This window comes from Onychostruthus taczanowskii, unplaced genomic scaffold, assembly GCF_017590055.1.
Source record: "Onychostruthus taczanowskii isolate IOZ18803 unplaced genomic scaffold, ASM1759005v1 scaffold50, whole genome shotgun sequence".
Classification (NCBI taxonomy): domain Eukaryota; kingdom Metazoa; phylum Chordata; class Aves; order Passeriformes; family Passeridae; genus Onychostruthus; species Onychostruthus taczanowskii.
In genome coordinates this window covers 4,213,409-4,229,814 of record NW_024502569.1, presented here as the reverse complement: position 1 = coordinate 4,229,814, position 16,406 = coordinate 4,213,409, and the positions used below count along the sequence as shown (strand labels likewise).

The following is a 16,406-nucleotide window of genomic DNA, read 5'->3' as shown; positions in this document are numbered from 1 at the left end:
TCTGTGTATAACCCAGGACTGTCACTCCTAGCACGTGACTTCTGTAGAACACGCTCACAGTGTAGCTCCTTTTACATCAACAGGATTGCTTTACAGCAAAGTACTACCCACAGCTTCGAACTGGGTCCATCCAATGCTGTCCTTCTACTACTCTTAAATACAATCCCATGTGATAAACAACTCCCAGCTCTTCTTTTTACAGGCTTTATGGGTAGGAACACACACAACATTCCTTGGCTGTAATATCGCCTCTCTCATTAGATGTTTTCCAGCCAGGGGCTCTCTCATCATCCAATTTCCCTTCTTCAGGTACCCAGCTCACTGCTCCCACAACTCAAAATTCTCCAAGATGCCAATGAAAGAAATTTTTCCAAGTTAAGAGCTGCACAATAAGACTTTATGGTGTTCCAATTTAATTAAACAGAAACTGAGTCCAAGAATTACACTCAAAGTAAATCTCATGCTCAAAATATTCTCATTTCAAGAAGCTTTATTAGGAAAAGAAAAAACAAGTGAGTATATGTATGCATGTGGTAAAGTCTGTAAGGGATAGACATTTGCAGGTTATTATGCTAAGTTTCAAGAATTCAGCTGAATCAAGCTAGGGATTAGTCTTTTCTATTCCCAGGAGTTCCCTGAAGAGCACAGAAGTGATTGATTTTTCCCCTGAAGTGCATGATTTAGAAAAAAACTTATCTCTCAAAACCAAGCAAAGACAGTTGTTCGATCACATCTCACCTACTGCTGCATGCCAAGGAGCAGAAGTGGGAGGGAAAAGTCACACAGGGACTGCACAAAGGGGGAAGCGTATCAATATTTAAAAGCTCTAAGCTCAACTTGGATCTTGTAAAAACTCATTTTTAGTATTAATAGATTTCAAAGGTGGAATATATTAAATATAATGCTACAGAATTTCAGTGTGAGAACCTTCGATTTTAGGCTCAGTTGAACAGAAGTCAAAATTTCTGTTAGAGGTGTAACACGAAATAAATATTACTATGGAGATCCCATACTGAAAAATTTGCAATAAAAGTACTTAAAGACACCTTAGAGTGAAAGAACTAGAGGCAATTATTAATAAAATATAAGTTTTGTATGCAAACATATATAAAATCCAATTCTACATTAAAAATGGCACTAAGAGTACTTTGGAGAAAACCCATAGACTTACTTTAGATGGAAAGCAAGAGTAATACAAAGCATTTCTAATGTACCAGTTCAGAAGCTCCACAAATTTGTACTCATGCTACAGAAAAATATAGGTTATCTGAGCTAAAGTATCTGTCACCTTCAATATTCATGAGGTATCATATGATATGATAATATTTTCTTCACTTGAAAGGCCAGTAACTATATATATCAATGACAGGTAACAGGTTTCTTTTCTTCTCATCTAACATGCCATGGTTCTCCATTTCCTTTTTTTTTTTTTTTTTTTTTCCTTCCCATAGAACCATAGAAAAGTTAGAGTTGAAATAGACCTTAAAGATAATCTAACTTAAACCCCCTGCCATGGGCAGGGACACCTTCCACTTGACCAGGTTGCTTAAAGCCCCATCCAGCCCAGTCTTGAACACCTCCAGGGATAGGGAGTCCACAGCCTCTCTGGGCAACCTGTTCCAGAGTCTCACCACCCTCACAGTAAAGAATTCCTTGCTAACACCTAATCTAAACCTGCTCTCTTGCACCTTAAGGCCATTTCCCCTTGTCCTGTCACTACACGCCCTTGTAAACAGTCCCTCTCCAGCTCCCTGCTACGTCTCCTTTGGATACTCCGCAAGGTACTATAAGGTCTCCCCCAAAGCTTTCTCTTCTCCAGGCTGAACAGCCCCAAATCTCTCCACCTGTCTTCTTAGCAGAGGTGCTTCAGACCTCTGGTCAACTTAGTGGCCCTCCTCTGGACTCACTCCAAGAGGTCCATGTGTTTCTTGTGCTGGGAGCCCCAAAGCTAAACACAACACTCCAGGTCAGGTCTCATGAGAGCAGAGTAGAGGGGGAGAACCGTCTCCCTCAACCTGCTAGCTGTGATTCTTTGGATGCAGCCCAGGATGCCTTTGGCTTTCTTAGCTGTGAGTGCACATTGCTGGGTCATACGGAGCTTTTTGTCCAAACAGCCCCAAGTCTTTTTACTCCAGGCTGCTCCCAATCCATTCTCCTCCCAGCCTGGACTTGTGCTTGAGACTGCCCCAACAAAAGTTTAGCACCTTGCACTTGGCCTTGTTGAACTTGATCAAGTTCACACAGGCCTTTCCTTCATCTTTGGAAAGCTTCCACTAGTTTTTATATTTACTGACAAATTTCCAGTATTGTTTATAGCTGGATTCTGTAATCAAAGTTTTCTACACACAAAGTTATTGGAACCACTTCGAGGCAACTGGAAAATAACACTTAGCTGGTGATAATTTTGGCACAGTAGTACTACCCTCTTGAACTAGATTTGCACATATCCAGTAACTCCTCTGATACTCCAGATAGAGACTTTGCATCTCCCACCCAATCCCAATTGCTAATTCTAAATGCAAATGTCAGATGCTGTCCATTACTTTCATCTGTCCTACAAAAACCTCTAATAGAAATCAGATATTGAAGTGATATCCGATACTGATATGGACATTGAAACACACAAGATGGAAAGATACCTCCTGGGAAGATTCATGTACAAATACATGATTTTTCTATTTAATTTTGGCATATATATGCAGAGCATGGCAACCATTTGCAGAACATTTTTGATTTTAGATCTCAAAAGCTACAAGCTCATAATGCAGGTGTGCTTAGAGGCGTTCCATCCAATACTGAAGACAGGAAAAAAAAACAACCAAGTTTTCTTCAAACATTGCTCCTATACCTACACCTTAAAACTTAACTGTATTCCTGATGGCATGCTGCAGATTTTTCCAGTTTGCAGCAAAATCAAACCCATGCATCTAAGAAGTTGCTCATTTCGGTTTGATTTGCAGAGTTTATGACAAAAGGCTTCTGGAGTACACTTTACACAATACAACTGTGTTTTAGCATGAACTGTTTGTCTTGCTACCCCTAAGGGTAAGCAAGAGAGATTTAATGTGAAAGCCTGAAAACTTTCCATCTTGTTAGCAACACCTCCATCTGTCAAGAAGTACATCAGAATTTGCTTACTTACATCTAGTGAATCTTCATTGACCAGGATGAGAGACATACTCTGTGAAATGAGTCTGCAAGAATACCCTGCAAGAGGGGAAAAAAAAGACAATAAAACACAAGGACTTACTTTGTGGAAGGCCAAGGTTCAAGTTCAACCTTAAGATAAGCATCTATAGGTCAAATGACAATTTATTTTTCGAGCAGTTACTCCTATCAGGCAGACTGCTGGAAACTTTGGTGTATAGGACACCCTCCAACATGACAGATTTACTAGAAACATGGGCTGCATTCTATCTGCATTTTCAAATACATTACTTGAGATGTTTTCATTAAAGAAAATACTGTGTGAACTGGATGCTGTAAATATAGCCTATAGCTCTACATCAATTTTTTTTTTTTAAAATCTACACGAAGGCAGGTTTGCCTTCAGCACATTGCAGGAACAGATCCGAATGCACAGTTGCATCTGTGCCAGATGACTGGAAGCGTAAACACGTTTTCAGTTGATACTACTCAGTTTCCTTAGCCCACACTAAGCTTACATGAGCATTTTTTACTCCTGAGTGTTCAGTGTGGAAGGTTCTGAGCTTCTTCATCAAGAAGTACAGATCAATCACAATCAAAGAGCCCCTACCAACTCCTACAGAGACAACGTAATTGGACTACATTATTCTTAGTGTGGGACTGAGACATGAAAGAACAAGAGCACCTAGAAGGCAATTCTATACATTTCCCAGCATACCAAAATCAAAACAAAAACTCTCAAGAGAGAAGAAAACCTTTTATTTTTATAAAAGTTTAATCATTCACAAAATAAACAGGTTAATTCTGCTCATATTAACAACAAGAGACAAATGCAAACTTGCATCTGACTGACCCCACTACATTATCCTAAAAGCTCATACAAGTTCACTTGGGATTGGCACAGTAATGTCAGCTTCACAAAATAGCAGAGAATTAATTTATTTGAAGCACACACCTTTTATTGCTCACCTATGCTACATGGGAAAAGGAAATTCAATACAAGTATTTTTTATTTCTGTTTTTTTTTTTTAATTAAAATGAAGTGCAGCAGTTTAAAAATTGCTATCAAATAAAATGGAGTCTTGGGAAGCCTCTTACTTTTCTTAAATGGAGACTGAAGAGTTTTGCAGTAAAGAGTAATGTCCCAGTAAAGAACCACTGCACAACTGACAGATTCAAAAGCGGAACACCACAGTCACCATAAAAGGATGAAGTGCCTCTTTCCATATCTTACAACAGCAAGAGAACAACTGAGGCATGAAATCATCTGTGGGATTCTTGGTTCCTTAGAAAGGCCATACTGGGTCATCAATTGCAATGGAAATAATTTCCTCAGGCTACAGAGTTTTTATAATTGGGCTAGTTTTGTAGGTATAATCTAGGGTTAACATGTCTGCATGTGTGAGTGACTTCTGTAAAGAAAGTAAATCCCTCTTCTTCCTTTGAGGAAGACATGCTTGTATCATAGCCAGACACTCTCAGGCAGCAGGTCTGATTACCTGCAGAAGCTCAGTTTCTCCTTCATTTTCACAACTGTGTGGACTATGAATATCAAGTGCAACCTTACTAATACATGTTAACAAGCCTAGGTTTAATTTCTGCTTCAGAGAACAACACAGTCAACACTGAACTCACACCTGTTGGGAAAAGGATAAAATATATTCTAATGATGTGCAGCCTACAACATGGAAGCTTGCAGACAGCCTCTGATTCTGCCTGCAATGAAATCTTAGATTGTAATAGAAAACCTCCAACAGTTACAGGAAAAACACTGACTTTTTCCTCAAGTCAGTTTGCCATTTTTACAAGTTAGTTTCAGGCTAAAAAATACTTCCTTATTTTTATTGAGAAAAAATAATATTACAAATTTAAGTACTCTCCTTCACAACAGGGTTATTCTTTCCCTAGGCTAAAGCAGTCTTGTGCAGTAGGCTGTTACAAATTCAGCATAACTAATTCAAAAGGATTTTCTAATAGCATTTGATTAGAACAGCAGCTGCAATAGTGGCCTGTAATTTCTAAACCACTGCTCACTGCTTCACTTTACCTCTTCCAAAATGAGCAAGATGCCATTCTAGAAGTCAAGCTGGAAGAAAAAAAAATGCTGTGGAAAACAAGCTGGAAGGGAAAAAAAATGTTGTGGAAAACAGTTGCTCTGCTGTGCATCCTGGAAATCATGGACTTAGAAGAACTTATCCTGCAACTGAAGCTATTTGCATCTTGCCATCACATTAAACAGAAAGATCAAGACTGGAATAGGAGAATGTAAGCCAACCCTAACAAGGGTTTATAGGGGATCTATACATTACGTACAATTTCAGGACTAAGATGATGTTAAAATCTAGCACTACTATAAAGCAAAGTAGCTGGCAACTGTAGGACTACAAGTAGTAACTTGAAAGTATTACTAGAAATTTCTAAAGTTTCATAATAGTTTTGTAATAGTTATTACTGGCAATGCCAACATGGCAAGCAAAAATGCACTCTAAGATAAGTATTTTTGTCAATGCTTCTGAGTAAAGTAAGATCAACTGCTGGTTCAAAGCCAGGTATAAAATGTCAACCCACACCTGTAAGTTGATATCTAGCACTTTAATTTAAAAGTCTGACTAAAAGTCCATGAAGCAGATGAATCAGGTACTTCTGGGACTTATTTTCCTTTAAGTGTCCTGGGAGAAAGATTACTTGAACCAGAGTTCAAGATCATAGCCCACAGGCACGCTCATACTGCAGGCATACAGAATCCATCATCTGAGGGAAGAATCATTATCCTCTGTGTTTAGAGAGGGCACAAATGCCCTGTTCAAACTTTGCATAGCAATACAGGCAAATGTGCTGGCACAGCTTGTCTCCTGAACTGAAACAAAGCACAGCTCACCAAGAAGTGTCCTTATCCCTGAGCTGGAAAGATAGGGGTCTGATGGATGTACTGTTAGATGGGTAAGGAATCCGCTGGGTAAGGAATCAGCTGGATGCCTGCATCCAGAGAGTTACAGTCAATGAGTAGTGGCTCTCAGGCCAGTCCTGAGACTAGTCCTTTGCTATGTACACCAGGGACAGACAGGGATCAAGCCCACCCTCAGCAAGCTTTGAGAAAACATGAAGCTGAGTGGTGCACCTAAATAACACTAGAGAGAAGTGATGCCAGCCAGAGGGACTTCAATCCACTTGAGGAGTAGGCGTGTGAAAATCTAATCAAGTTCCACAGGGCCAAGTGCAAGGTCCTGCACCTGTACTGCAACAACTATAAATATCCATCAGGACAGAGTAGGGGAAGAAGAGACTGAAAACAGCCCTACTGAGAAAGCACCTAAGTGATGAAAAGTTGAATGACTCCACCTGGAATATCATATCCAACCAAGGGGCCCCCAGCACAAGACAGACATGAACCTGTTAGAGTGAGTACAGAAGAGGGCCACAAAAGCAATGATAAGGCTGTAACATCTTTCCTATGAAAACAAGCTGAGAGTTGAGGTTGTTTAACTGGGAGAAAAGATTCTGGAGAGAGAAAAAATTATCTCTCTTGTAATTCAAAAGAGAATTACAACGACTCATAAAGACTTTTTACAAAGGCCTGTAGTGTCAGGCCAAGGGCCAGTCATTTCAAACTGGAAGAGGGTAGGTTTAGACTGGACATAAGGAAGACATTTATTATGATGGGGGTAGCAAGACTGGAACGGGTTGCCCAGAGAAGTTATGGATGCTCCATCCCTGGAAGTGTTCAAGGCCAGGCTGGATGGAGCTTTAAGCAACCTGATTATGAAAGACGTCCCTGTCAGGGAGGGAGCAGGAGGACTGTATTTTCAAAAGGTCCTTTTCAACCTCAAACCCAAACAACTGTAAGGCAGTGCTTGCAGGCAGCTATTAATGCACACCCTAGGCAAGAGCAGTCAGCTCAACTATAGGGACTGATTCATGGTTTCAGGGAGAGACACAATAGAGTTAACACTATACTCCTATTCCCAGAAAACATCTCTTCCTAGGGAAGTTATTGGCTAGAAATACAGCAGTTCTGGTGTTCTGTCAATGTGGTGAGCACCAGGATGGTAGCAAATAGAAATCTCTTATGGGTGTTTTTGTCTCACTGAAAGGCAAAGATGACACAGAATCTGTAGACTGTTTGAAGAAAAGGATGAAGTTGCAAGAACACAATTAAGCCTTCTACAGTTGTTTGCAGGTCACGCCTAAAGATGCTTCTGTACCTGGAAGTCCCATTTTCAAGAGCTAGAGTTCAAATGAGTGATCAGTATTAAAGCTTATCATGAACACTCTCCTCACTTGCAGAACTACTGACTAGCACCTGGCTGAATGAAAGGCATACAGCCACCCCACAGAAGCTCAACCATTACTCGGCAAAGAAGTCAAGAACTCAATCCAGAGACAAAGACATATGCAAATTCTGAAAACCAAAGAATCAAAAAGGAAGCTGGAAGAACCAAGCACTCCAGCTCCTTGACAGAGCTGCCAAGAGCTGAAATATCCCTCAATACACATGCACCTCCACACAGCAAGTAAGAGTCAGTAAGCATAACCTCCAAACACAATGAGAAAGTGAAAACACTTTTTACTCCCCAGATAGCATATTTATACCTGAAACATATAGTGGACACGTGGATTGGGTTTTAAGTTGAAGGTTTATTACAGTTTTATTGGATTACACACAAAAACTGGAAGAGTGCCACATGTTTATACTTTCAAGCCAACTTGAACATGGAGCTAATTAAGTTAGAGTTTTACTACCAAACTGTACCTTAAACTAAGGGATAATTTAGAAGTTTCAAGTGAGATTATTATTCTTCTCAAGTTGCTATAATAAAAGAAACAACAAACCAACAGTTTTAGAGAAAGCTGGAAGTCTCCTTCACAGTCTTCAGAATAAGCTCATTTACTGGTGTTCACATAGCTGCTGTTGGTTAACATATCAACTTATTTCAGGTACTTAGATCAAAATGTGTAGCTACATTTTTTTAATTAGTCAAAAGATGGTGTTTCCCTTCTGAAGTTATCTACTGCTTGTAAAGAAAGGAAAATCTGCAGATTGTGATTCAAACCAGATAACTACCCTTTAAACAAACTGTCTACCTAGGCCATCCACTATATTTCTATTACAGCTGTATCAGTTCAGCAAGTAATTCCACCTCTTGGTACCACCTTCAACATACAAAGAGATATGAAATTTAATTTGAAGCACACAAAAATTCTAGTCAGTCAAGCAGATTGCATCATCAAATTTCGCTGAGTCAATCAAAACAGAAAAAAGTTTAAAAAAACACAAAACAAACCAGACAAAAACAAAAAAAGCGCAAATGCCCAAAACTTTCCTGAAAATAATTTAAGTTCATTTACACAGCATCATTGACAGAGAATCTTGAATGAGTTTGAGAAAGCAACCTATGTAGTTAAAAGTTCCACTTAACCTACACCTGTATATCTAAACAGACTAATCTGCAAATCTAAATGCAGTTGTGGGACCCTAACAGCATATGTTGCCCTCTTTTAAAGGAGCTATTTATTCAGTCTTTCTGAGCTCATATTGACTTTAAGATTCCCTAATTACATGAACAATGTGACCAATTTTACATTTAGAACTGCACACAGAAAGCTCTGGGTGTATTTCAGGCTATTCCTGGGAGAAGTAAAATGATCTATAACTGAACTTTCTTAGGTGAGATGTCAGATCACAAGAGTGCAACTCTGTCTCTTCCCCTCTCTGGGCAGACTTACAAATGATAGGGAGAAAAATGATCAAAAAGAACACAAGAGCATCATGGCATTTTATCGCCAAAGATGGGACATTTGGGAAGTGTGGCATGACAAGGGATGTGCCTACATCAGGATATGTCCGTTTACCAAGTCTTCACTGTATACTAATAGATGTGCTGTAAGGGGACAGCAGGGCCAGTTACTTAAGCTTGAATAATCCATCTATGTTCACAGACATGGTTTGGAAGATGCTGTAAACAATACATGCTTTGCATTATCATATTTCCCATTGTATCCCAAACTCAATTCAAAGGCAGTCAGTAAGAAAACAAAAAAAAAGCTCTAAAACCATTTCTGAAACATTAGTCTGGTAGAGTTCTCCTGGTAGAGTTACCATCAGAAAACAGAGTTACATATAATTCATTCAATTAGAACTGCACCTAACCAAGAGCAGATGGGTCCCTTCTGCCTTAAAACAACAATAATTAAAAAAAAAAATAATATAGCCTGACACACACAGTGAAGACTTCACTACAAAATCCCTTCTCCAATGCTGTGCCCTGCTGCCAAGGAATCATTCTATAAGTAGCATTCTATAAGTAGCAGGCCAAATTCTATTTTGAAAACCCACTCAGCACAGCTTGCATGTGACCTGCTACATACCGGACAAATTCAGAGTAACCAGAATGATGGATACCTATATTGAGAGCTGTTTCCTGTTTGTCACCTGTCAGAATCCATATCTTAATTTCTGCCTTTATTAGTGTGGCTATTGTTTCTGGAACACCTGCTTGCAGACGGTCTTCAATGGCTGTAGCTCCAAGAAGCAGCAAATCCTGGAGGAAAAAAAAAAAAAAGAAAACACACCCTCAAGTTCTTTTAAGATAAATCTCTGTTTGGAATATAATCAAAAAAGGAATTAAGACATCATGTTGCATCTCACTACTAATACTTTGACAAGCAATATACATCACAATAAGTTCGTAGCGTGGCTATTCTACTTCCTCTGCATACAATTCACATTTCAAGAGGCACAGAATAGAACAGAGTGTTTTTGATCAGAAAGATGGCAACATTTCAAGAATAATTGATTGAAGTTATAAAAGTCCAAAGTTAGCCTATAGATGAACATATATACTGGATCATTCACTAATCACCATAGCAACATGATGAGTAGTCAGTTTATATATTTAAGCTCACAAAACAAAAATTATTTGGCATCACATCATTTAAACTTATTTCCGCCTATAAAATGTACATACAGACTGGATACAATCACTCAAAGCAAAAATTATTGCAACTATTTATGGATCTAATCATTACATTTGTGTAATACAAGTGGTATGAACATTAATCAATCTGAGTATCTCTAATCAACATACAGATGTCCGCCAGAAACACATATCTCATACAGTAAATTTATTACTACAGAGTTAGCTGTATTCTCAGGCAATTCTAAAGCAATTGCTTGAGGAGATTTGGCTACATTACAGTAAAAAAAAAAAAAAAAAGACAGGCAAAAAATAGCTAAGAAATTAACCTTGTCAAAAAGTACAGTCTTCTCAGATTTTACCTCTAAAAGCATTTTAATGATTCCTTACATATGCAAAGATGTTCAACTTAAAACAAATTGAAATAAATTTAGGTATACTATATCATTTCAGAAATTGCACAGAAAAAGGTAGCATATTCTATTCTTTGCAGGGACTAAAATTATTCAACAGAAATGAAGACAAATGAACAGAAGGATTATATGCTGCTATTGCTCAGCCTGGGAATGATGAGGTTTCAGCATGATCTTACCATGACCTTTCTATATAAAAAGTGAGCTTATAGGAAAAATTAATAAAAACTGTTTACCAAGGCCAGCAGTGGCAGGACAAAGGGTGATGGTTTTAAACTGACTTCTTTAGTCCAGGCATAAAGAAGAGATGCTTTAATGATGAGAGTGGTGAAACACTGAAATAGTTTTGCCCAAAGAAGTGGTGGACCCATCTCTGGAAGTGTTCCAGGCCAGGCTGGACTGAGATTTGGGTATCATGGTCTAGTAAAAGGTGTCCCCACCCGTGGTTGGGTGCCAGGGTAAAAGGATATGATCTTGAAAGGCCCCTTCCAACCCAAACCTTTCCATGATTACATGGAGAGGGCATTAAAAGCAGCTCCCACTTGTATTAATCTAAGCACACCTAAAGAACAGAAGGGCAAATGGCTATCCACACAGTGTGTAAGCTGGCATTAGTTACAGGTCTTGACAGAGTTTCATTTTTGCTATGAGAGATTCAGCTGGCAAAGGTGGCAGAATTGACTCATGCAAGTCACTAAGCTTTAGTACTCTACAGCCTCTCAATGACTTACCAGCACTGTCGATGCTAGCAACATTTGAAGGTTACAAACATAATATCCAAGTGCACAATTAGAGATTTTCTTTTTTCCCAAAATCACTTGTTAAGAAGTTACACATAATAGCACGGGGATCAGCATGGCTGAGCTACCACTGGACCCACTGAAGCCCTCTGAGCCAGCATATGGCTGCAGAAGGAAGTCAGTTCAAGTTTGTCTCCACATCTGCACCTGTACTGTGATCAAGCAATCTCAGCACTCAGACTGAAAAAATAGTTCTCTTGGTCTCATTTGAGCCCTTAGAACAAAAAAACCCAGCCTGTAAAAATACATTATATTTTGTGTAACAGCCAAACGCCAGTTTACCTCTAAGGCCTGTTTCTTGGCATGACCAGCAAGCAAACATTAACAGGAAGGCATACAGTGGATAATTCCTAACTCCAATTCTACAACCCACTCATGGGTTCCTTTTTTCTTAAACAAGATGCTAAATTGTGAAAAAGGCAGAAAGTAGATGACCAAAAATTACCTAAAGCTTGAGAACACATTTTAAAGTACAGCAAAAGCCATGTTCGTTTTTCACCTCAGTGAAAACAGAAGAGTATGAGAGCACAGAAAGAAGCAGAAAGCTGAAAGGAGCTACCCAAACCTACAGAACCAAGGATGAGATAACCATACAGTTACTGACAAAAAACAACAAAAGACCATTTCAGGCATTACTTTGAAAAGGAATATTCAATCTTCAGCTCTTACTGAGAGAGTTGCTGGAGGTTCTCTTACATCCTGAAAGTTAGCTCCTATCCTAGTCTCAACCTCTTTGTGGATGCTCCATCCCTGGAAATATTCAAGGCCAGGTTAGATGGAGCGCTATCAACCTGGCCTAGTGGAAGGTATCCCTGGCCATGGCAGGAGGATTGGAACTCAATGATTTTCACGGTCCCTTCCAAACCAGGCCATTCCATAATTCTACAATTCGCCCCAACTAACTTAAACAAACAACAGTGTTCCACAACCTAAGCAGTATTTTAATATTAATTTTAAAAACTATTGAAATTCAAAACATGTTTTAAAGAAACTACTAAATAAAATTAAATACCTGGGGCAAGAGGGAAGAGCATGAACCTGTGCAGGTGAGGAGTGCAAATACCAGCACTTGGAAAGCAGCAAGAACAACAAGGCTCAGAGAAACACTGGCCCCTAGCGTTGGCATTTGAACATTTCGTTCACTGTGATTAGCGTTTCAAATATGTTCTCTGATACCTACCTTCCCCTTCTAAAATTAAGAGCTCTGCAATTTGCATGGAGAGCAGGTTTTCATCCTTTTTTTAGCCCATGTCCCTACAGGTTTTGGTGAGCCCTACATTGTGCCTACAACAGCATTCAAAAACCTTGAATTTGACTGCTGTATGAAAAGGAACACATCTCTTCATACCCTAGTACATGGGAACTTGGAGCAACACAACAATTTCCACATATTAGCTTTATCAAGTTACAACAACCTTACACAAAACAGGAAGATTAAAAAAAATGTGAGAAAAGGGGTTTCAAGTAGAAATTATTTTTTTATCTGTAAATTCATCTCAGATTTACTGATTTAAACTGTGGAGTGAACAGGTTACCGTCTAATAACCCTTCCAGTTTCTCATCTATGAAATTAACAGTTTATTTCATTGTATAAAGCCCAAATTCCATTGGAAAATACACATGTAAGGGAATCTGCATCTGATCATCAAGAAAGTATGCTTTACCTTTTCAATAATCTCATAGCACTCCTCCAGCTTCTGAGTTCTGTCTTTCAGAACCGTACTGGATTCATTGTAGACATTCAACCACTCTCTGTAAGACTTCTCTGACAGATCAGCATAAGCAATGCACAACGTCCTCAGACCTACAAAACAGAAGACAGCCATTACCCACAGTAAAATTACACTGAATATCATCAATTCATTCATATGTTATGAAAGCTAAATTCTAACCCTCAAGCTGGAACAACAAAAGCTTCTAACACACACTGTTAAAAAATCTCCCTGTACCTTTTTTTAAGCACTTGGATTTCCACAAATGTAAACCACAAATGTGGTTCATTTTAGCTCCTAATATGGGTGAGATCAAGAAGTATTGGACAAAAACTTTTTATTAAGTATGAAAGCAAGCTTGCCTTTCACATATTTTAAAAACATTTTATTAAAGAACAGGCTACATACTGTGATTGGTGATATTACTTAGTCAAACATCCTGCACAGCCTGTGCTTCCTTTTAGCAAGACTGTGTTCTTCTTTAGTGTACATGGTAACTCACACGAACAATGGGAGTTACACATGCACAATATAATGAACAGGGCCCATGAAGTATGAAAACCAATTTATTAGACCACTGACAAAAATTAACATAGAGAAGTAATGATTTCTTCTTCTATCACAAATCAATCAAAGAGGAGTGTGTGCCATAAAATACCAAAGTACCAGTACTGGGAACTTTTCGGAGTCTGCAAAAAAAAAAAATTTAAAAAGATGACTGGTATTTTCAGATTTTGGAAGAAAAATACTGGTTCATGGCTTCACTATAACTCAGGTATCCTATGCTTGGTATTTCCACATTTTGGAAGAAAAATACTGGTTCATGGCTTTACTATAACTCAGGTATCCTGTGCTGTCACAGAAGAGGGAACAAAGCCAGCCAGCTTCACAGCAAACAGAGGTGTCACATCAGTCAAAGGCCTTACAGACTATTTCAGATCATCTTTGATGTCTCAGTCTATCAGGCTTCCCAGCACATTCAAGTTATCACTCTCTTCGTAAAAAGATGCTGGTATCCAACTTTTACCCTGGTAAAAACACCTCCAACTCCAATGTAATTGAGTTATTCTGAGCAATACAATTAATGTCCTTTCCCTTCATCGTGGACACACAGAACACTGTCTTTTCCTTTCAAATTCCACTTTGCTACTGAAATCACACAGAAGTTGGACAAAAAACTCTTTACAGCTGAAGTCAACCTATAGTTGTTAATTTCCTCATAACACACCCCATCTTAATTTATCTTCACAATGATCTTAGTTGACAACACAGAGCTTAGACAATGCAGAAGATGCTGCAAATAATTTAATGAACTGAATTCTCATGGCATGCTGTTTCTCTTACCTTCCGTTGCGAAGTACTCAAGATGGCACAGTGTTTGTTCCATATACTGGGAATCTTTCGAAAGCCTCTCAAAAATTACATTATCCTATTAAAACCAAATTCATTACAACAGAGTAAGTCTACCTATGAATTTGCCATTTGTGTATTTACAAGCTCAAGAGAAGCAACCTGAATAGACTTGCTAATATCAAAAACAAAACTGTATTTATAATATATTTGGGGTTTAGAGACTGATTTGAGTAATTAATCTGGATTGTACCCAGTGGCAGAGATACTGCATCCACTACAAATAATGGGGAGAGAAGCACACTCTGCCCTCCTCCCCTCTTTCCATAAAGAGGTCCTCATTACTGGGCAGTACAGAACACTTCTCTGTAAATTACTAAGCCAATATATTGACTTTCAGACAACATAAATGTCTGATCTTATTCGGCGTATATATAGCAATCCCGTGCAGTAGAGTTTCCTACAATCTTTTCCAGAAAAGATTCCTATTGATGTTAGAAAAACAAGGCAGAAACACTGATCATGTTCTACCACAACATCCTCTCAGATAAACCTTTTTCCTGCAGCAGCTTTCTTTAACAGTAAATCAAAGGACAATTGACAAGGCCCCGTTAACAGCTGAAATCAAAATATAGCATCACCTACATATCTAGAGTCTCTGAATTTTATTTGTAACTACCAGGACAAGTTGTAAAAATGCATGTAAAACAGAAACCCTACTCAGATATCTGCTCTTAAGCTAAGTAAGCAGACTACATCTAGAGCTGATTAGAAACACGCATACAAACCTAATTATTATGGAAGCAACAAGACAGAGGATGACTACCAGAATGTGGAAGAGATAATGCAGAATAGTCAGTTAACTTACAGTTCACATGAGTGGCAGATGCAGCACATTAGTACATCTAGGTCTGTTCACATGGAAAACAGCAAGAATTTGCACCACAAACTCTCCTGTTCTCCATCCCTTTCAGTGGCACACTCCAAAGAATGGTGTGAACTCAGGCATGGCATGAAGAAGCAAGTTTCAAGTCAGTGTGGTCCTACTAGGCATAGGACTGTGAACTACCACACAATGGCAGCAGGCTTCATTCACTTCTACCACACCAGAATGAAGCCAGCACATCTTTATCAAATCAGGGGAGGTAAATGGAAGCAACAGAGCAGTGAACACTGACCTATACGTCATGACAAATTCAAGCAAACCAGATCCTCACAGAGGTCAGAAAGTTTTTCCCTGTTGCAAAAAGCCAGCTCCATAGTTTTCCAGTGAAATTAGAACCACTCTGACTGTGGACAATGCTAGTTTTGGGGCCTTTGTACTGTGCTAAGTTATTGCTCTTGTCAGTGAAGACAGAAGAACAACATGGTGCAAGTCATGATGACAAATAACAGCAGGTGCAGAGATGCAGGAAAGCCAGATCAAGAGCCAACCACTAGAGAACAAATTTTAGTGTTATAAATTCAGACAACAGCATTTACTCCAGCTCCTGAACTTCTGCTGCACAGCTGGGTGAAGCCCTGGCTTTGCAGTAAGGGGACTGCTCCTATTAGTTTCAAGATTTCAACTGGGCAATAGAAAGTCTAGCAGTCTTCCAGCCTGCAAAAGGAGTCAGAGCAGGAATGACAGCTCTCTTAAATCATTTGGCCCTAAACAGAAAGCCAACAGGTATTATGCATGAGACATGAAATGTCAGCATCAGCCACAGCTGTTGAAACAATAACTGGCAGTGTTCTCCATTAAGCAGCATAATTACTTACAGCCCCTTTGCAGTAGAGACGTAGCTGTCCTGCTGGGGTTCGAACAATCACTGACATTCTCTTCCTGTTGCTATTGAAATAAAAATATTTGCTTTCATTAGTCAACGTGGTAAAGACTAATTCCTGTTCTAGCCAGGAATTTTCTCAGATGTGTTTTGTGCATCTGAGATTAAATGGGATATAGCAGCAGTAACTTAAGATCCCACAACCCTTGACCACAAGGAGATATATTAAATAGCCTATTTCCAGCTTCAACCCTATGTCTCCCATTGGCAAGCTCTCCAGACTTACACCCATATGCAAGCAAGA

General features: G+C 39.0%; 1 protein-coding gene across 1 annotated transcript in view; it reads right to left on the bottom strand.

Annotated features, from left to right (window-relative positions):
* The window catches only part of ATP8A2 (ATPase phospholipid transporting 8A2), a 303,180-nt gene that overhangs the window by 206,907 nt on the left and 79,867 nt on the right, over nt 1–16,406 (bottom strand). Inside the window, exons 20-24 of the mRNA XM_041416052.1 lie at nt 16,098–16,167; nt 14,331–14,415; nt 12,939–13,078; nt 9,548–9,686; nt 3,143–3,207 (exon numbers count right to left, since the gene is read on the bottom strand). Of these exons, the coding sequence (XP_041271986.1) occupies nt 3,143–3,207; nt 9,548–9,686; nt 12,939–13,078; nt 14,331–14,415; nt 16,098–16,167 (499 nt within the window). The remainder of the gene's footprint in view (nt 1–3,142; nt 3,208–9,547; nt 9,687–12,938; nt 13,079–14,330; nt 14,416–16,097; nt 16,168–16,406) is intronic.